This window comes from Diaphorina citri, unplaced genomic scaffold (genome assembly GCF_000475195.1).
Source record: "Diaphorina citri unplaced genomic scaffold, Diaci psyllid genome assembly version 1.1 scaffold237, whole genome shotgun sequence".
Classification (NCBI taxonomy): domain Eukaryota; kingdom Metazoa; phylum Arthropoda; class Insecta; order Hemiptera; family Psyllidae; genus Diaphorina; species Diaphorina citri.
In genome coordinates this window covers 4,912-26,062 of record NW_007377674.1, presented here as the reverse complement: position 1 = coordinate 26,062, position 21,151 = coordinate 4,912, and the positions used below count along the sequence as shown (strand labels likewise).

Genomic DNA, 21,151 nt, shown 5'->3' with positions numbered 1-21,151 from the left:
CACCACTGAGGCTGCCTGTATCTTTAGTATTGAATAATACCAGTCTCACTGGTGTAGTGGTTAGCACAGTGGACTCTGGATCTGGAGATAGGTGCTTTGAGTCCACGTCAAGTCATGAAATTTAGCATAGTGTATTAAGCACAGAATGACATTTATTTTGTGACAAGCATTTACTTATGCTTTAACACAATTAAAATTCCTAATTAATAAGAGGTGGGTAAATTATGTAGTGGAAATGAAGTGGATTGTCATATTATGTAATAATAGAAATTTTTGGATAAAGTCATCAGGTAAGATTTATAATTAAAAAATTATTCAGATCAGCATTGAATTTGTACATTATGTTCAGCCTGTACAGCCTACATATCTCAAGGAGCTTTCTAACCAGTCAGTGGCTATGGCACATTGAATACAACAGTTCTGAAGGGATCACAGGTAACTTTGCTTATGGTTGGTATCTGGACGGGTGACCATCTGAGACCACATGCCACTGGGTATTTCAGAATGTTCCGAACCTTGTGAGGCTAGGTGACAGTTGAAAAGGCAAGGGGAAAAACGAATGTGACTTTGGAAGTTAGAGGGTTTTCATATTTATCACTCACATGCAAAATGAAATATGGATATTCTATTAATTCCTTTTTCCTTTGTTTTGTTTTCAGTGAAAAGTGTGACTTGCTCCTCACTACAGACCAGTGTGAAGAGATTCGAACCTACGATACCACAACTTGGCGGCTGCTCACCACAATCAATCACCCGCATCGACAGTTCCAACATTTAACTCCTATCAAGGTAACAACCCGTTCGCACTGCACGAATTTTTCTTCGTCACGATTTTTTTTTTTTTTTTTTTCGTCCAAAGTTACAACTTTGCCGAATTTTTTTCGTTACCAATATGAACAGATGAACACACAGTATTCATTTGTACACGCCTACGCCTCGCCTCACAAAAAAGAAATATCGTGACCAAGAAAAATTTCTTTTTGTGCAGTGTGAACGGGCTGTGTAATTCAGGTTTCTTGTACCTTCCTTCTGTTGGTCCTCTCTCACACGGATCTTTTCTAGTTCATGTAAAACTAAACATAAGGGTTTTCGAGAACGGAAGATGATTATCGTACTGGCGTTTTTTTCCCCCTTGAAATTTTGCTGGTTATTTTTTCGTAGGCCTGTGTCACTTATCATTTCCCTCTTCCACAGGCAACTTGGCATCCCCATGCTGACGTCATCGTCGCAGGTAGATATCCTAAAGAGAAAGGTGAACAGCGCTGTGTGGACGTACTGTATGCTGATGGACACCGCATCACTAGTTTGGACAGCTCGAGTGATAAAATTCAGTCCGTAGTCCGCTTTTCACCCGATGGCAAATTTCTACTCTCCTCATTTGGTAAGTCTGCTTCCACCGAATGAGAAATGGGGTAAATTCCTAGCCTGCTTGTGAGCGCTACTAACTTCTATTGTCAAAAGAATTTCTCTTTAATATTGAATATTTTGTTATTTACAAAATAAAACAGTTTCAAATTACTTTTTTTAATTAATTGAAAAAATATTCTTTCAAGTTTGACTCAGATAGTGCTGAAAGGCAAGGCACCGAATTTTTAACCAGAAGGAGGGGGGGAGTGCTTTTTTTTTTTTTTTTTTTTTTTTAGCACTAACTATTGTCCCAGGCAATAATTTCGTATGTAATTTGTAATTTTTTATATTTGTGTACATTGAATTATAACCAATATTAATAAAGAGTCTAAATAAATTACTATTGCACTGCTTTCACAAGCCTTTTACCTGCAACTTCAGGCAGCATCTCCTCGCCAGGCTGAGGTCCAGAACCTCTGAGTGGGGTCAGATCAATGGTGTCAGGCATTTCCACTTCCACATCTAACTTGGCCAGAGTCCAATCCTCCTTCATTGTGAACTTCTTCAAATGAAACATCAGATAGTCGGGGAACGAGGCAAGCCGAGTGGTTCTAAGAGTAGAAAGAACAAAGTCTAGAGCGTAAGTAAGAACCTTGCCACAATAAAGCCCTAAAAAGGACTCTTTTAGAAAAACAAAGGGAAAGTCAGAGAAAATCTAATCAGGTCGCAGTGACATAGAGCTTAAATATACTAAAAGAACAAAGGCAGAAAGAAAATATATACCTACTTATCTCAATTATCTTGTCGGAATCAAATTAGTCCCCCTGAGAAAGAGAGGAGGAGAGAGAAGAGAAAGAGAGGAGAGAAAACAATAGAAGGGACAGGAAAGATAGAGATAAGAGAAAAAAGAAAGAGAGAAAATAGGGAAAGTCAGAGAAAATCTAATCAGGTCGCAGGGACATAGAGCTTAAATACTAAAAGAACAAAGGTAGAAGGAAAATGTATACCTACTTATCTCAATTATCTTGTCGGAATCAAATTAGTCCCCCTGAGAAAGAGAGGAGAGTTTAGACTGCTGGGGTAAAGGGACTTTTCAGTCCTATTCGGGCAGGATAAACAAGGTATATTCTATTCTATTTAATTCTACCAGTAAAGAGTCCACCTTCAAAGTCCCCCTGAGAGAGGAGAGAGATAAGAGAAAGGAAGGGGAGAGAGAAAGAGAGGAGAGAAAACAATAGAAGGGACAGGAAAGATAGAGATAAGAGAAAAAAGAAAAAGAGAAAACGACTCTTTTGCCACAATTCTTACAAACAATGGAATTCTACTTAGATGTACTATCCTTAAATTTCGGGTATCAGTAAACCCAAACAAACAGGGGAGAGAAAACAATAGAAGGGACAGGAAAGATAGAGATAAGAGAAAAAAGAAAAAGAGAAAACGACTCTTTTGCCACAATTCTTACAAATTGTTCACAATGGAATTCTACTTAGATGTACTATCCTTAAATTTCGGGTATCAGTAAACCCAAACAAACAGGATAAAAGTTCATGCTTCGGTCGGATTCGAACCCAAGGCCGCCTGTTTACAAAACGAGACAGGATTACTTACTTGTTGGCTGTGGTTTTGGCATTGATGGCTGAACTGAAGAACTGATCAATTGTCTCGGTAGTCTACGTATGTTTTGCTCTTTGCTCCACTCTGTTTTTAGCCTTACTTGTGTTTTTGTTATGAATTGTGTACCTGTTGTTTCTTTAATTTTCTTTGTTTGTTTTCTAATTTTTTACTGTTAAGATTACCTTAAAACCTAGTTTTTATTATTAGGTATTATTATTATTTATACATAACAAGGCACCATAGTGGTGAAAGCTATTTTGAGGTGTAGATAGAAAGTACAAAGTACCTACTACTGAGAGATTGAAATCTTAACTTCTATTGTCAAAAGAATTTCTCTTTAATATTGAATATTTTGTTATTTACAAAATAAAACAGTTTCAAATTACTTTTTTTAATTCATTGAAAAAATATTCTTTCAAGTTTGACTCAGATAGTGCTGAAAGGCAAGGCACCGAATTTTTAACCAGAGGGAGGGGGGAGTGATTCTAATCTCAGTGGGGACATAAAAAGCAAGTATGGACAAAGCTCACTGTTAAATTTAATCTTTTAGCCTTGAACAAAATATACCTAACTTTGATAGTAAAGGCTCTCTCTCTCTCAGATGAGAACTCTGGCTGGCAGTCCTACGTATTTGTAATCATAGGCGCATATCCCACTCCTGGCGCTCCAGGTATTTACTACACCAAAAATACAACATGATTTACTAAAAAATTAATACGCCATGGGAGCTGATATTTAAACAAGTAAGAATAGTGTACTTACAAGCGAGCACCCTTGGCCTCCGCCTCTGCACGTTTCCGTTCATACTCCTCGACCTGAGCCTTGTTAGTGGCGGATTGCATGGGAATGGTCAGAGGCACACAATATTCCGTACGATGATTGTACCGCACTTTGTTTGAACTTGTGCACTGGTACTTTTCCTCGATTTTCATTTTGAAACTCTCCGTAGGGTCGACACTGTTCCTGCTGGATCTCTGAAATAGACGGAAGACGGAATAGTACATATGGTGCTTAGTTATACGGCTCGAATGGGACTAAAGAGTCCCTTTACTTACCCCACCAGTAAGTAGACTACTTGTGTACTATTGGAGGGATGACATTTGGAAACAAATATCATCGCTACCAGTAAAGAGTCCACCTTCAAGATTCAATGATCCCAGAGCTGAATTGGACCTTTTGTTACTGAAGGGGGAAAAATCCTGATATGTTCGTAATATTCTGTTTTCAGCATGTGGTATTGAAGTGTGGGGCACTCGGAATTCCATACCTCGGCTGGGATTGAACCCACGCCCTCCTGTTTACCAGGCGAGCGCCTTGACCACTACACCACCGAGGCAGGTAACAAATAATGTTCGTCCTCGGAACGGCTGGCTTTCTTTTGCCCTGCTCTCCTTCTTCCTTATATTTTGGGATGATAAGACTAAAACCTCAGTGCGAGTTCGATTCCTGCCCAGGACGGATTTAATCCTGAACAGATTAGGTCCGGTATCGGAACGGCTGGCTTTCTTCTATCCTGCCCTCCTTCTTTCTTCGATTTCGGGACGATAAGACCTCAGTAGCTACAGTTCCCTCGGCCTGGTTCCACGAATGACTCCATACGCCGAAAGTACTGATGGACGGTACTTTTGTTACTGAAGGGGGAAAAATCCTGATATGTTCGTAATATTCTGTTTTCAGCATGTGGTATTGAAGTGTGGGGCACTCGGAAAAACAAATTCTGTTCGTAAAATCATGACTCTTTCTGATTTATAATTCATACTGTGAACTCAATCTGCGAGCTTTGTGAATACACCTGGAGGATGGTTACCATACGTAAACTCACTTAAGATGTACATGAATATCCCATCCAACTCAGGACGAGCCAAATAACATGGCTAGAGACCATCAACCTGGTGTATGGCTGACAGGAGAGATATTTCCTCTGTTTTGTCATCACCTTTCGGCTCCAGCTAAAGCCACTACAACAAGAACAACTCTCTCCTTTTCTTCTTCTCTACGTCCGTTGAGATTAAATTTGGAAAAGTAATACGCTTTTTATATCTGTTCCTCATATTTTTGTTACCTCGAAATTGTTTTGCTTTTATAATTTACATGACTGTAAAATTTGTAAATTACATGTAACATGCCATAATATTGTAATAAAATATATTTGAATTGAATAATTGAATTGTAATTGTACAAAAATGATCTCGATCCTGCTCTCTTTTCCTCCCTCCCCTTCTTAAGCTAAAAATAGAATAGAGCAAAGAGCATAGACCTTTTTGCCCTCAGCTCAGTTTGGCTTAGAGATGCGACTTTTGACTCATCTTTGGGATTGAATCCCAACTTGTAACTCGCTCTTTAGTTCCCTATACAATAAACAATAACCAGCTGTATGCTGTACGAGACCGAGAGTTTTCTGTCTTTTTCTTTCTACATTTGAGTGAGAGAGATGGCGTTTTTCGTCAAAAATGGCAAATCAAAAATGGATTTTCAGATTGTAAAAAAAAAAAATCGTCAATACCGTCCGATTTTATCTTTGAATCCGGGCCTAAGGCAGGTGAAAAACAGAAAAGAAAAAGATAATAATAAAAGAATTCAAATTGAATCTTTTATTATTATCTTTTTCTTTTCTGTTTTTCACCTGCCTTAGGCCCGGTACGAGTGTTTTTCGTGAAATTTTTTTTTGACGATTTTTTTTTTTTACAATCTGAAAATCCATTTTTGATTTGCCATTTTTGACGAAAAACGCCATCTCTCTCACTCAAATGTAGAAAGAAAAAGACAGAAAACTCTCGGTCTCGTACAGCATACAGCTGGTTATTGTTTATTGTATAGGGAACTAAAGAGCGAGTTACAAGTTTTGAAAGAACTACTCTTGAGGATCTAGTTCACTGAAAAGAGTAGTTCATTTTTTTAGCTCAATGAATCTTTACACATCTCTAGTTTGGCTTAAACTCGTCACTTGAGTTACTTCCCTCTACGTGTTCGATGCTCTATGTAGTCTACGTATGTTTTGCTCTTTGCTCCACTCTGTTTTTAGCCTTACTTGTGTTTTTGTTATGAATTGTGTACCTGTTGTTTCTTTAATTTTCTTTGTTTGTTTTCTAATTTTTTACTGTTAAGATTACCTTAAAACCTAGTTTTTATTATTAGGTATTATTATTATTTATACATAACAAGGCACCATAGTGGTGAAAGCTATTTTGAGGTGTAGATAGAAAGTACAAAGTACCTACTACTGAGAGATTGAAATCTTAACTTCTATTGTCAAAAGAATTTCTCTTTAATATTGAATATTTTGTTATTTACAAAATAAAACAGTTTCAAATTACTTTTTTTAATTCATTGAAAAAATATTCTTTCAAGTTTGACTCAGATAGTGCTGAAAGGCAAGGCACCGAATTTTTAACCAGAGGGAGGGGGGAGTGATTCTAATCTCAGTGGGGACATAAAAAGCAAGTATGGACAAAGCTCACTGTTAAATTTAATCTTTTAGCCTTGAACAAAATATACCTAACTTTGATAGTAAAGGCTCTCTCTCTCTCAGATGAGAACTCTGGCTGGCAGTCCTACGTATTTGTAATCATAGGCGTATATCCCACTCCTGGCGCTCCAGGTATTTACTACACCAAAAATACAACATGATTTACTAAAAAATTAAACAGTCAAGGGGGTTTTATTAACATTGTAAATGCTGTTTTTAAGTAGGCGCTTTTTCAAGTACCTAAAAAATATGAAAATTCATTGTGAATATATATTGTGATAAATTTCAGCTTCCCATCTTTAGCCGTTCAAAAAATATTCAGGGGTCCCCGGACTTTTGAAACACTCTGTATATTGTGATCAAATCACATGATGAGATTTATCAGCCCCAATTTCCAATAAATTTGGCAATACTTGTAAATAAGTAAAGTAAAAAAAAGGAGAAAAACAATTTGACTGCAATGAAAGGCATTTATGCAATAATTTTGGCAATACTGCAGTAAAAGGCATTTGCATACCTACCTGATTTTCTAAATGCAATACATTCAAATCTAATTATGGTGAAAGCTGTTTTCAATATTATTCAACGTTCAAAGGAGGAATTTTGCCAGTAATTTGACAGCACTATACCACCTATCTTGAACCCATAGAATACATGAGACCTTGTTTAGACTGTTAACCTTTCAGCCGACTAGGCTGGCTGTATATATTTTTATAATAAGGGGGGTGGGGGTGCAATCTTGAAAGTTCAGGGTTCCGCAAAGGTGTTCACCTTTTGAAAAGGGTTCCGCGGGCCAAACTAATTAAGAAACACATTTTGCCAGTAATTTGACAGCACTATACCACCTATCTTGAACCCATAGAATACATGAGACCTTGTTTAGACTGTTGGTCTAGACTACTCTAGACGGATTTTTAGTACCATTCGATCAGGATAAACAAGGTATTCTATCCGATGATATCATTAGCATTTTTAATTAACGTTTCAAGACCTATCGAGAAACCCTATTTAAACAGAGCAGAAGATATGTGGTTAGCAAACGAGAATGGCATCTCATTGGGAAAATATTTGATTGGCATTTTGATGGTCCGAACTGGAGGGTAAGTAAGTAACAGAGCAGAGGCTGCGAACTCTGTCCTCAGTATGGAAAATGGAGTTTCATATGAGAATAAGCCCTTGAGACAAGTTGAACGGATTACGATGGTATTCTCTCATACAAATACAGATAGCCGAGCTCTTTGGGTGGGTTCTCGGACAGGGCTACCTTCTCGTCGTTGTAGAGAACCCAATGGTTATCACGTAGAATGTGGACCACGTAGTGCCCCACCGAGGCTGACGTACCCATGTGAGAAATGAAAGCCACTAGCCTGTACTCTGCGAACATATGAGACACATTTGGTTGTGTTAGGGTGGGTCCAAACATCGATCGATAGTTGATTCACATCGATCGACGGCCGTCGACTATGTGTGGATACATCTTTATGAGTGAAATTTATCTTGGTAAAGGAAAGTCAGATTATGAAAAAGGGAACCCTCAAGGAATGTTCAGTAATACAACCTCAAATAAAAGAATTTCAACGCCAGGGTATGGAGCGTTACGCGCCTACCTTTCTATGTACTAGATCGCGGGTTCGAATTCGAATCCCACCCGGGACGAATGGCTGGCTTTCTCCTATCCTGTCCTCTCTTCAATTTCGGTGCGAAAAGACCTTCGTTGTTACAGTATCTTCTATCAAAGCTCAAAAAAAAAGTAGAAAAGGAAACTTCAAGGGATGCTACCGATATCCGCCTCTGGTTATTTGATCGTGTGAACGTACCTTTATGTTTGAGAAGATAGCCATATGTTCAGTCAGCTGATTTTAATTTTTAAAGTTTGTTTATTTTTTCAGAAAGGGCGAACAGGGAACTTTTGAAAACTTTCCAAGTTCTAAAGCTAGGGCTACGGGCTAGGGTTTCTGTTTTTTGTGCTTAATTTATCTGGAAACTGGAAAGTATTGATTTGTTATAAATAGGTCACCAAAGTTTTAATCCTGGATAGTGGTCGAGGCTTCTTCTATTGTGTCGTCACTATTGATCATCTGATTTATGAAGTAGAGCCTGAAAGAGGTTTGTTCATTTTCTACTAGACTCAAACTAATCTTCATCAAAATGGTATGGCAGTGGAAATTTTTAACTTTTTTTTATAATTCTTTTAGACCTTTAGTTCTGGTGTAAATTTTTCTAGCATTAGATATACATACCTTAGCTTTTGAACTAGTACTTAATATTGATACATCTACTGATGTCCTTCTATAAAACTTAAGTAGGTAATTTTTTTTTTTTTTTTTTTTTTTTTTTTTTTTTTTTGTTATAGCTATACCTACCTAATGGGTTCACATGGGTTCACAAACTGTAGGTACCTATAATGGGTTCACAAACTGTACGCTTACCGCTAGTGGTATGAACAGTAGAACCGTCAATACTGATCTGGTGTGTATTGAAAAGGATCTTCTACCTTGATGTAGATGACGTGACGGGGGAAAAAACTTCAAAGACTCTCTGTTTACAAATGATTTTGTAGTTTTGTACCCATTATTGCATGGTCAGATTGGTCAGCAACTACCCTACCTTCGAACGTTGCTGAATGAAGGTTTTCCTAAACTGATATGAGACAAAGAAAGATCGCTGGCCAAATTTTGTGCACTGGTACTTTTCCTCGATTTTCATTTTGAAACTCTCCGTAGGGTCGACACTGTTCCTGCTGGATCTCTGAAATAGACGGAATAGTACATATGGTGCTTAGTTATACGGCTCGAATGGGACTAAAGAGTCCCTTTATCCCACCAGTAGACTACTTGTGTACTATTGGAGGGATGACATTTGGAAACAAATATCATCGCTACCAGTAAAGAGTCCACTTCAGGATTCAATGATCCCAGAGCTGAATTGGAGGAAGCAACACAATTTTATCCGAAGGTTGTGTACAGCAACTCAGATAGAAGAGATCATTGGACCTAGAAGTGGACTTTTATTGTGGTCAAATTCTCAAACAATGTTGAGAATGGAATTCTCCCGACTCAGTTGGTATAGAGTTAACGCCCTTTTGAAGAGATCATTGGACCTAGAAGTGGACTTTTATTGTGGTCAAATTCTCAAACAATGTTGAGAATGGAATTCTCCCGACTCAGTTGGTTAACGCCTTTTTCTTAATGAGGAGATGTTGTGTACAGCAACTCAGATAGAAGAGATCATTGGACCTAGAAGTGGACTTTTATTGTGGTCAAATTCTCAAACAATGTTGAGAATGAAATTCTCCCGACTCAGTTGGTATAGAGTTAACGCCCTTTACTTAATGAGGAGAGTTCTTTGACCAGCACAACGCCAAGCCAAGTTCTGTAGGTAATGTCCAGGGTAAAGGTTTTACCTTACCCATGGGACCAGTACCCTATCCCATGGGACTAGTGTAAAGAAAAAAAAATTACTGATGAAAATTTGTAATGAAACTACAACTAGTTTGCTCTCACCTGAACCAAGGTTAGCATGTGCAGGAAAAACTCCTGAGCATCCTGTTGCTTCTTGGTGGAAAAGTCCGGATGTCCTTTCCCGATGATGTTTTTGAACATGTAAGGATGAATGCCGTTTTCTGGCTCGGGGCCGTTTTCTACAGGGGCCCTTGAGTAACGGCCTGACAGCAGACCGCGCGCTAATTTGGCCCTACACAAGTGAAACGGAAGGCTTAATTAGCTTGAAGTGTCCTTCATAGTTAAGAGGTGAAAATAATAATAAAGGTAGCTATGTAACTTCTCAAGGAAACTTCACTTTGCCAGCTAGTTATCTTGGAGAGTAGCGCGCCTGCATTATAGGCGCTAGGTCACGGGTTCGATACCGCCTAGGACGAACTTTATACTGAACAGAAAAGGTTTCTTTCTCGGAACACCTGGCTTTCTCCTATCCTGTACTTCACTGGTCCATTTCGAGAGGATAAGATCTCAGTAGTTATAGTTTTCTACAGGGGCCCTTGAGTAACGGCCTGACAGCAGACCGCGCGCTAATTTGGCCCTACACAAGTGAAACGGAAGGCTTAATTAGGTGTCCTTCATAGTTAAGAGGTGAAAATAATAATAATAATAAAGGTAGCTATGTAACTTCTCAAGGAAACTTCACTTTGGCAGCTAGTTATCTTGGAGAGTAGCGCGCCTGCATTATAGGCGCTAGGTCACGGGTTCGATATACTGAACAGAAAAGGTTTCTTTCTCGGAACACCTGGCTTCCTCCTATCCTGTACTCCACTCGTCGATTTCGAGAGGATAAGATCCCAGTAGGAGTTCCCTCTATCAAAACTCTTAATAAAAAGTAAAAAAAAAAAAATATATCTACTTACGTTTGAACATTGAAATCGTTGGGGGCTTCAAAGGCGGACGTGTTCTTGAAAAACGTTTCGGCGCCCTCGTTGAACTTGCGCACAAAGTCGGGAATAATGAACAGGGCCTGCACCACGCTATTCATGTAGCAGGAATTGCCCAAGTTGTACATGCCCGTGTAGCCAGGCCCGTAGACAGGCTGAAGGTTAGACCCGGTCTCGAGAAGAGCTGCCCATTCCCCGTAGGATTGATTCAGATCCAGCTCCAGCTCTACCATGGACTTCTCGGTCTGAAATTGAGAAATGTGAGTTAGACCCTGTTCCCACTTGTTGTGAATTACAGTCACTTTCACACGACACGATTTATTTATTTTTTTTTATTTTATTTATTTATTTATTTTTTTGTAAAAACAAGTAAGTGATTCTAAGACTTAAGTTACTTTCATTCAATGTCAGACTTTCCAATGGTAGAAATGTCCCTGTATAGCTGGTAAGGTCTTTACATTCGGCGAAAATTTACCCACCTCCTCTCATCAACTTCACCCAGCCTGAGAGGGGGCCGGAAAAGCCTGCAGCACGCGATAACCCAAACACTTTACAATTTTGGACTTCATATTTCACAAAATTTTGATGTTCCATAACTAGGTATTATAATATTTATACAAAATTTAATTTTGGAAGGTATTTCTTCTGTATTTTGTCATAAGCTCATAAAGTCGTAACTTTTGGGAAGTATCTAGAACACTCTTAAAGTAAGTTTTTCCTCTTATATAGAAATTTTGAGTAAATTTGCCATTGACGCGCCTTATGCATAATTACCCTATTTTCAATGATCCATTGAGAACTTGTACAAAGTTCTATCGCCGCTGGCTACGATCCTAGAATCAAATAATGCTATGGTACTCACTGGGGTATCAAAGGAGTAGATGCACTCATCTTTGTACACTTTATTCTGAGGGCCTGGGAGACGGACATTTTCCTGGAAACTCTGGGCAAACTGCTCAATGGAGTCAGTCATTGTAAACGACACCCGACGAAGTATTTGAACAAAGTTGAAGGCTGTACAGAGGATCAGCAAAGTTCATAAGAATTTCAAAATTAAATTGATTAATCGAAAATTTTCTCCATCCGGCAAAAAAAAAAATTGGAATCACTTCTCCACTTGTTTATTTTTGGAAATGATGTCTCTCAGTGTTGCCAGATGTGTGATCTAGATTTTAGGCATCGTTTACATAGGGGAACAAACAAAATAAAAGGAATTTAGCTAGGAAATATAGAACAAAAAAAATGTAAAATAAATACCTACTAGGTACTCGGAAAATTAATGCGTGATTAATTTCCATTTTTAAATTGATATTTAATTAATTACAATTGCCAATTAATTATTTATTTAAAAAAAATGTTCCCCTGTAAAATAAACTTGGGCGATCTTATCAGAACGTTATCAGAGTATACTGGCAACACTGTAGATTACAAATGAATAGGTACAAAAACAAAACATTTCCATTTTCTCTACTGATCTACTGAAATCTGTGCACTACTGTGCAGGATTGAGGTAATCTGCCTTCTGAGTTGAAATTCTTGAATTTATTCTTGTGCTAAATATAAAAATATTTCCTAATAACTTTGACTCACATCTCACAATGTAAACCTTGAATCTTGATTCATTCAAGTGGTATGAGAGACTTTTTCGATTTTGTCCTGATACAGTGTCTTGATCAACTACCCTACCTTCGAACGTTGCTGAATGAAGGTTTTCCTAAACTGATATGAGACAAAGAAAGATCGCTGGCCAAATTAAAAAAAAAGGCTATTGAAAAGTAAGTACCTATGCCGCGCTGGTAACAACTTTGAGAAGCACCGATATACATATAGGTGATGGGATAAATACTGATAAAGAAGAACACATTTGTCTAGAAATCTTCCTGATCAGAAAGCCCTTAGCCATAGATTTTTGATGAATTGGTGGATGTGATAAACTTCCCGTTGAAGCCGTTATAATTGGGAGGTTTGAAAAAAAAGGCTATTGAAAAGTATGCCGCGCTGGTAACAACTTTGAGAAGCACCGATATACATAGGTGATGGGATAAATACTGATAAAGAAGAACACATTTGTCTAGAAATCTTCCTGATCGGAAAGCCCTTAGCCATAGATTTTTGATGAATTGGTGGATGTGATAAACTTCCCGTTGAAGCCGTTATAACAGGGAGGTTTGTCACATCCACCAAAATTTATCAACACCTGTACCATCTGGCAACGTTCCAAAGAAGTCCTCGTCCTACCGATATCCGCCTCTGGTTATTTGATCGTGTGAACGTACCTTTATGTTTGAGAAGATAGCCATATGTTCAGTCAGCTGATTTTAAAGTTTGTTTATTTTTTCAGAAAGGGCGAACAGGGAACTTTTGAAAACTTTCCAAGTTCTAAAGCTAGGGCTACGGTTTCTGTTTTTTGTGCTTAATTTATCTGGAAACTGGAAAGTATTGATTTGTTATAAATAGGTCACCAAAGTTTTAATCCTTGCCCCACCGAGGCTGACGTACCCATGTGAGAAATGAAAGCCACTAGCCTGTACTCTGCGAACATATGAGACACATTTGGTTGTGTTAAGGTGAGACCAAACATTGTCGATAGGCCGTCGAAAAACATCGATCGATGGTTGATTCACATCGATCGATGGTTGATTCAAATCGATCGACGGCCGTCGACTATGTGTGGATAAACCTTTATGAGTGAAATTTATCTTGGTAAAGGAAAGCCAGATTATGAAAAAGGAAAGCTTCAAGGAATGTTCAGTAATACAACCTCAAATAAAAGAATTTCAACGCCAAGGTATGGAGCGTTACGCGCCTACCTTTCTATGTACTAGATCGCGGGTTCGAATTCGAATCCCACCCGGGGCGAATGGCTGGCTTTCTCCTATCCTGTCTTCTCTTCAATTTCGGTGCGAAAAGACCTTCGTTGTTACAGTATCTTCTATCAAAGCTCAAAAAAAAGTAGAAAAAGAAACTTCAAGGGGTGTTCCATTGTAACACCCAAAGTAAATTTGAGGAGGGGCGGGCAAGATTCCGCCTTGACACCTAAAATATAGAAATTTGAGGAGAGAGAAAAACAAGGAGAAGACAACTTACTTCCACTGCCATCCCTATAGGTTTCGCTGGGCGTGCTAGCTCCCTGACTAGAAGACTGAGGGGGAACACTCGTGTCCATAGGTTCCGAGTCTAATTCTCCCGCGTGTGAAAAGATATAGTCCACTGCTCGCTCCACATTGTTGTTCGTCTCTTTCAAAGCGCGAATAGCTTGGGGACGAGTGAAACCCATGGAGGTAATGCTATCGACAGCGTCTTCATTAGGAACAAATGCTGAAAAAGCCGATGATATGAGTCTCTTTCAAAGCGCGAATAGCTTGGGGACGAGTGAAACCCATGGAGGTAATGCTATCGACAGCGTCTTCATTAGGAACAAATGCTGGAAAGGCGGATGATATGGGACATGTAATGTAATTCTATTTCTTAGTAGCCTCCGTGGCCGAGTGGGTGTCACACTGGGCTTGCACGCCAGGGGTCCCGGGTTCGATTCCCGGCGGGGTCGAAGTTTTTTCGGCTCTGTGCTTTGAGTTCGAGGTGCACTCAGCCTCGTGAGGACACTTGAGTAGCTACTTTAATCCAGTAGCGGCAGAGCAGTTGCGCTTACTTGGGTAAAGTTTCCAAGTTAAAGAGCAGAAAAAATTAAGAACTAAGAATTTTTTCTTTTTCTTATACGAAGTTCAATCGATTAAATCCGGAGTTAAATCGATTTAGAGTCACTCACCAGGGGCGGATTTAGAAGCTCCAGTGGTGCCCGGAATGACAAACGGGTCTCCAAAGTCCGAATCACTCATATGCTGCATAATCCACTGGGTTGCCGGCTCCGGGCCTGCATTATTGGTGAAGTAGACGGCCTTCTTGCACGCCTCGGGCGGGAAACCCATGTCTCCCAAATAGGCGAGGATGGCAGGGTCTAGCACCACTTCTGGGACAGAACCTGAGGGAAGAGATTGGATTAGAATATAAGGTGCTTCTTGCACGCCTCGGGCGGGAAACCCATGTCTCCCAAATAGGCGAGGATGGCGGGGTCTAGCACCACTTCTGGGACAGAACCTGAGAGAAGAGATTGGATTAGAATAGAAAATCCCCAAAGATTTCAGTGTGCAGACGTGATTGCAGAATGAAAAATAAGTGAAAGAGTACGAAAGAATCGCATATACCTTACTTATCCTGCCCGAATAGGCCTGAAAGTCCCCTTATCCCGGCAATCTAAACAAGTATTGCATATTGTTTTTTTTTTATGTTGAATGTCACTGAGGTAAGATATTTAGTGAGGTGGGTTTTACCCTCTATTCGTCAACAAGTCAGTCGTGAAATATTAATAGAGTCTAAATAATTACTATTGCACTGCTTTCACAAGCCTTTTACCTGAAACTTCAGGCAGCATCTCCTCGCCAGGCTGAGGTCCAGAACCTCTGAGTGGGGTCAGATCAATGGTGTCAGGCATTTCCACTTCCACATCTAACTTGGCCAGAGTCCAATCCTCCTTCATTGTGAACTTCTTCAAATGAAACATCAGATAGTCGGGGAACGAGGCAAGCCGAGTGGTTCTAAGAGTAGAAAGAACAAAGTCTAGAGCGTAAGTGAGTACCCTGCCACTTAAAATAAAGTCCTAAAAACGGCTCTTTTAGAAAAACAAAGGGAAAGTCAGAGAAAATCTAATCAGGTCGCAGGGACATAGAGCTTAAATACTAAAAGAACAAAGGTAGAAGGAAAATGTATACCTATCTTGTCGGAATCAAATTAGTCCCCCTGAGAGAGGAGAGAGATAAGAGAAAGGAAGGGGAGAGAGAAAGAGAGGAGAGAAAACAATAGAAGGGACAGGAAAGATAGAGATAAGAGAAAAAAGAAAAAGAGAAAACGACTCTTTTGCCACAATTCTTACAAACAATGGAATTCTACTTAGATGTACTATCCTTAAATTTCGGGTATCAGTAAACCCAAACAAACAGGATAAAAGTTCATGCTTCGGTCGGATTCGAACCCAAGGCCGCCTGTTTACAAAACGAGACAGGATTACTTACTTGTTGGCTGTGGTTTTGGCATTGATGGCTGAACTGAAGAACTGATCAATTGTCTCGCTAGCACCAAACGTTTCAATGCAGGAGGCAAACGTAATGCGAGCCCTAACCAGTTCCTTGGGATCCCTACAACATAAAATGACAAAGACAAAATATTAATTTGTTGAGGTTACTATATCTAAATAAATGAATGCCGTTTCTTTGTATTATATCACAACTTTGGTGTTCACTGCAGCATGGCAGGATTTTCCAAATCTCTCCATAAATCCATAATCCAGTGCTTAAAATGTTTACCTACCATGCTGGCACCGGTCGCTATGCCCATTTATATTACATAGCTACTCATTTTCCTCACGAGGCTGAGTGGGCCCCGCAACAGATAGTTACGGAATCAATCATTTGCATGATACATTTTTTTTTATCCCGCCGGGAATCGAACCCGGGTCTCCCGCGTGCAAGGCGAGCGCAGTGACCACTACGCCATGGGAGTTCTGTAGGTAATGTCCAGGGTAAAGGTTTTACCTTACCCATGGGACCAGTACCCTATCCCATGGGACTAGTGTAAAGGAAGATATGTGGTTAGCAAACGAGAATGGCATCTCATTGGGAAAATATTTGATTGGCATTTTGATGGTCCGAACTGGAGGGTAAGTAACAGAGCAGAAGCTGCGAACTCTGTCCTCAGTATGGAAAATGGAGTTTCATATGAGAATAAGCCCTTGAGACAAGTTGAACGGATTACGACGGTATTCTCTCATACAAATACAGATAGCCGAGCTCTTTGGGTGGGTTCTCAACTTCTTCAAATGAAACATCAGATAGTCGGGGAACGAGGCAAGCCGAGTGGTTCTAAGAGTAGAAAGAACAAAGTCTAGAGCGTAAGTGAGTACCCTGCCACTTAAAATAAAGTCCTAAAAACGGCTCTTTTAGAAAAACAAAGGGAAAGTCAGAGAAAATCTAATCAGGTCGCAGGGACATAGAGCTTAAATACTAAAAGAACAAAGGTAGAAGGAAAATGTATACCTATCTTGTCGGAATCAAATTAGTCCCCCTGAGAGAGGAGTCCGAGATCAAAGAGGTCAGGATAGGAGAAAGTCAGCTGTTCCGAGAACGAACCTTATCTGTTTTACTGGACAGGGATCAAAACCGCAATTTAGGGCTAGCGAGGCAGACGCACTCAAATTCAAATTACATACTTAAAAGTGGTCGAAACTTCAACGCAATTGCGCCACCTGAAGATGACAATCGATTTTCCTCAAACATTCAGAATTAATCATGAGATCATTTAACCTAGGTGTCCGAGATCAAAGAGGTCAGGATAGGAGAAAGTCAGCTGTTCCGAGAACGAACCTTATCTGTTTTACTGGACAGGGATCGAAACCGCAATTTAGCGCTAGCTAGGCAGACGCACTCAAATTCAAATTGCATACTTAAAAGTGGTCGAAACTTCAACGCAATTGCGCCACCTAAAGATGACAATCAATTTTCCTCAAACATTCAGAATTAATCATGAGATCATTTGGCAACTATTGAGAGGTCAGACGTTTTGAGATTCTAAAATTGTAGGCAGGCTTACCTGTAACTTTGAACTGTTCAACAGCATGATCATTCCCTCCAGAGCCATCAAAAAACTTTCTCCCGCAAAGAATTGATCCGTCAGTCAGGTTGAGCCACAGGTTATTAGTGAGGTCACATTTCTCACACTTCCAACCAGAGGGAGGGATTTTCTTTCCATTGTCCAACTGCACTAATGTTTCTGCATGCCTGAGGGAATAAATGAGAGGTTAAGATGTCTACTAGTGATGTTTGGAGAAAAAGTTTTACTGTTAACAAGATAGCACTGGTACTTGTGACCTCAATATCTTTTGGAACTTGAAGAATTTTGATCATAATATCCCATCTCTAAAGCAACATCCAAACTATGAATGTTGACATTAATTGATGTCCCCTGAAACACACCCACAACCAAAATCTCCAATTAATCTCAATAGACTTCAATAGTATAAATCCAGAATGCTTTTACAAGGATCAGCTTTTGGCAAGGGGTAGGTAATTCACTTTGGGCCAAGGAGAGGTGACAAAAAGGACAACCTTCTTATGTATCATTAAATTAATTTACCATGACTTACTTTGAAACCATTCTCACTTCCCCATCCCATGTCCCTGCAAGAGCCTCTAGCTCAGCCAGTTTTCTTGCACTCTCAGCCTTTAAAATAGCTTCTACAGTCTGTGTAACCTGCAGAGGATAGGAAGAAAAATTTGATAATTAGTGGAAAGAATGGGATATACAAATATACATGTTGTTCACAAGTAGGCACAAATTTCCTGTACCAGACTTAGAAGGTACTTTACTTCATAGCTTTTGTTTTATTATTTTTATTTTCAAGTTACACTATGCCCAAAAAGTCTTCAAGAATGATCACAGGTTAATCAATACTTTAATATAGACCTGTAGAATCAGACCGAAATTTTATACCTAGCTCACAGCACTCACTTCTTGTTGTTTAAAAGAATACCTATGTTTGACTTACATTTGAAGGCAGTTTCTCATTGGGATAAGGAATAATGGTGTGACTAGGAAGAACAACAATACTGTATTTCTCCTGAATATCATACTTCTTTTTGCTGGCATCTGGATCAAAACCTCCTTCTACTCCAATGGCCAATCTTGTGATTTTCTTTTCAGGATGTCCATCATTCTGACTTGAGTCTGAAGTGTCCTGCATAAGAGACAAAGGATCATATAAGTACCTAATGAATGACCTGTTAAATTACAGTTGAATCATTGATTTTTTATTTATTTACTAAATAAGTAGCAGCATACCTATTGAAGTTTATCAATTATTTTGTCACAGCCACTTTTCATTACAGAAGTTGAGTAAAATAGCTACCAATGTTTTTTCTTCATCTAATAATGGCTACAAATTCCAAGACATACACATACCTCAAGTAGAGTTTTGGTTCTTTTAATATGTAGATATACATTGCTGTCAGTCTTCTTCATATGCTGCTCGAGAAAGTCTTTACCCACTCCCAGGAAGGTTTTCAAACAAACATACAATCCCGTGTCATAATCCTGCAAAGAAAAAGAAAATCAGAAAGTTTTATCCATAATATGGTTTTTTAGAAAAATTGAAGGTATCAGCTAAATAAGGTTTTTAGTTACATACAATCCCGTGTCATAATCCTGCAAAGAAAAACAAAATCAGAAAGTTTTATCCATAATATGGTTTTTTAGAAAAATTGAAGGTAACAGCTAAATAAGGTTTTTAGTTTAGTGATGGGGTTTTACCCACCTTGACTTCTTTCACTTTACCATTTTCCCAATTTAATTTGGGGTTGGCATTTTCCTCTTATAGTCTCTCCCTCCCCAATCCTCTATTCTCTGCTTCCTTCTCCACCCCCCCTGTCTCTCTCTCTCTCTCTCTCTTTCTCTCTCTCTCCCTTTTCTCTCTCTCTTTTTTTCTCTCTCTCTCTCTCTCTCTCTCTCTCTCTCTCTCTCTCTCTCTCTCTCTCTCTCACCATTAGTCGGAAACAATTTGCTTCCACACATTACCCTCATCCAGCCTGAGTGAGGGTGGGAAAAGCTAGCAGGATGTGATTACCCATTTGGTCACCCATTAAGATACCAACTAGGTACATGCAATGTTGCTATTTTCTGGCAGTGGAAATTTTTAACTTTTTTTTATAATTCTTTTAGACCTTTAGTTCTGGTGTAAATTTTTCTAGCATTAGATATACATACCTCAGCTTTTGAACTAGTACTTAATATTGATACATCTACTGATGTCCTTCTATTTAGTGATGGGGTTTTACCCACCTTGACTTCTTTCACTTTACCATTTTCCCAATTTAATTTGGGGTTGGCATTTTCCTCTTATAGTCTCTCCCTCCACAATCCTCTATTCTCTGCTTCCTTCTCCAACCCCCCTGTCTCTCTCTCTCTCTCTCAAATCCTCTTGCACCTTATCCTTTATACCCACCATTAGTCGGAAACAATTTGCTTCCACACATTACCCTCATCCAGCCTGAGTGAGGGTGGGAAAAGCTAGCAGGATGTGATTACCCACATGGTCACCCATTAAGATACCAACTAGGTACATGCACTTTGACACGTTTGGCAACGTAGCCTACTTTTTAGATGAATCCTTGCTGCCATATTCAAATGGATGAACCATAGGTGCATGCAATGTTGCTATTTTCAATGATCCATTGAGAACTTGTGCAAAGTTCTATCGCCGCTGGCTACGATTCTAGAATCACCGGGTAAAAATCGGGAAATCCGTATTTTTTCACCATTTTGCTAGTTTGTACCGTATATGCCGAAAAAAAAGTTGGCAACCCTAGTAATTTCTGATGTGATCCATTTCACCGGACATAGAGCACAACTATATTTTATTTAGCTGACACCAGAAGAAACTAAAACTAAGCATGATATACTGCATCAAACAACGTAGAGTATAGGTCTCCAATATAATCCATTTTTGTATCACGGGCCTTAGAATCTTAGATTGAAGGAAGTCTTGTGATACAAAAGTGGATCACACCGTACCACCAGCATAGTGACTGTGATACAAAAATTGATCACATCGTACACAATGTGTTAAGATACCATTTGATAAGGAAACTGTAACTGCTAAGGTGTTATCATCCTGACACCAAATCACAGAGAGATGGAAGGCAGGCCATTCCAAGAAAAAATATCTGTTTAGGATAAAATTTGTCCCAGGTGGGAACTGAACTGACAAACTAGCACTCATAAGGCAGATATGCTACCCTACAACTACTTGTATCTGGGCTGGCTAACTACCTCCCTCACATTTCACTAATATAAACCTTCAGTTGTGGTTGATCAGTTAATAGAAATATAAGCTAATATTAATAAACTTTCACTGTCCATGTTTTACTAGGTTTTGCTCAGCAGTCCCGTCGATGTGCAATGTGTCGCACACCCATTCCTCACGATTACCTGGAGCGACCTGAACTAGTCCAAGTTCCCGAGCCTTCTAGTCTGGATAATGGCTACCAGTGGTTCTACGAAGGACGAAATGGTAAGACCTTCATAATCATTACTTTCTTTGATAAATGTATAAAGTTAATTATTTAATTTTGGTATGAAGCCCAACCTTACGTGCCACTGTAGAGTTCAAATTGGTATAGGAAGGTACCTAAACAAAGCTTCATAACATTTCTATTATTAGTCTTTGATTAACAACTATCAATATTGATGCAAGTTTGGTTAGTTCAATATAATGGATATTTTATTTTATTATTTTT

At 39.1% G+C, this 21,151-nt stretch overlaps 1 protein-coding gene across 1 annotated transcript; it reads right to left on the bottom strand.

Annotated features, from left to right (window-relative positions):
* Positions 1 to 1,747: 1,747 nt before the first annotated feature.
* Positions 1,748 to 18,950, bottom strand: LOC103506463 (ubiquitin carboxyl-terminal hydrolase 5; the record flags this gene model as incomplete). Its single annotated transcript, XM_026821503.1, is given in 17 exon segments — positions 1,748 to 1,958; positions 2,956 to 3,087; positions 3,724 to 3,935; positions 9,931 to 10,120; positions 10,788 to 11,056; positions 11,674 to 11,825; positions 13,311 to 13,343; positions 13,899 to 14,129; positions 14,578 to 14,790; positions 14,850 to 14,906; positions 15,222 to 15,403; positions 15,878 to 16,000; positions 16,592 to 16,771; positions 17,402 to 17,638; positions 18,004 to 18,110; positions 18,406 to 18,594; positions 18,819 to 18,950. Coding segments are annotated over 17 exon segments (2,850 nt in total), but the record flags the coding sequence as incomplete, so codon positions are not given.
* Positions 18,951 to 21,151: the final 2,201 nt, after the last annotated feature.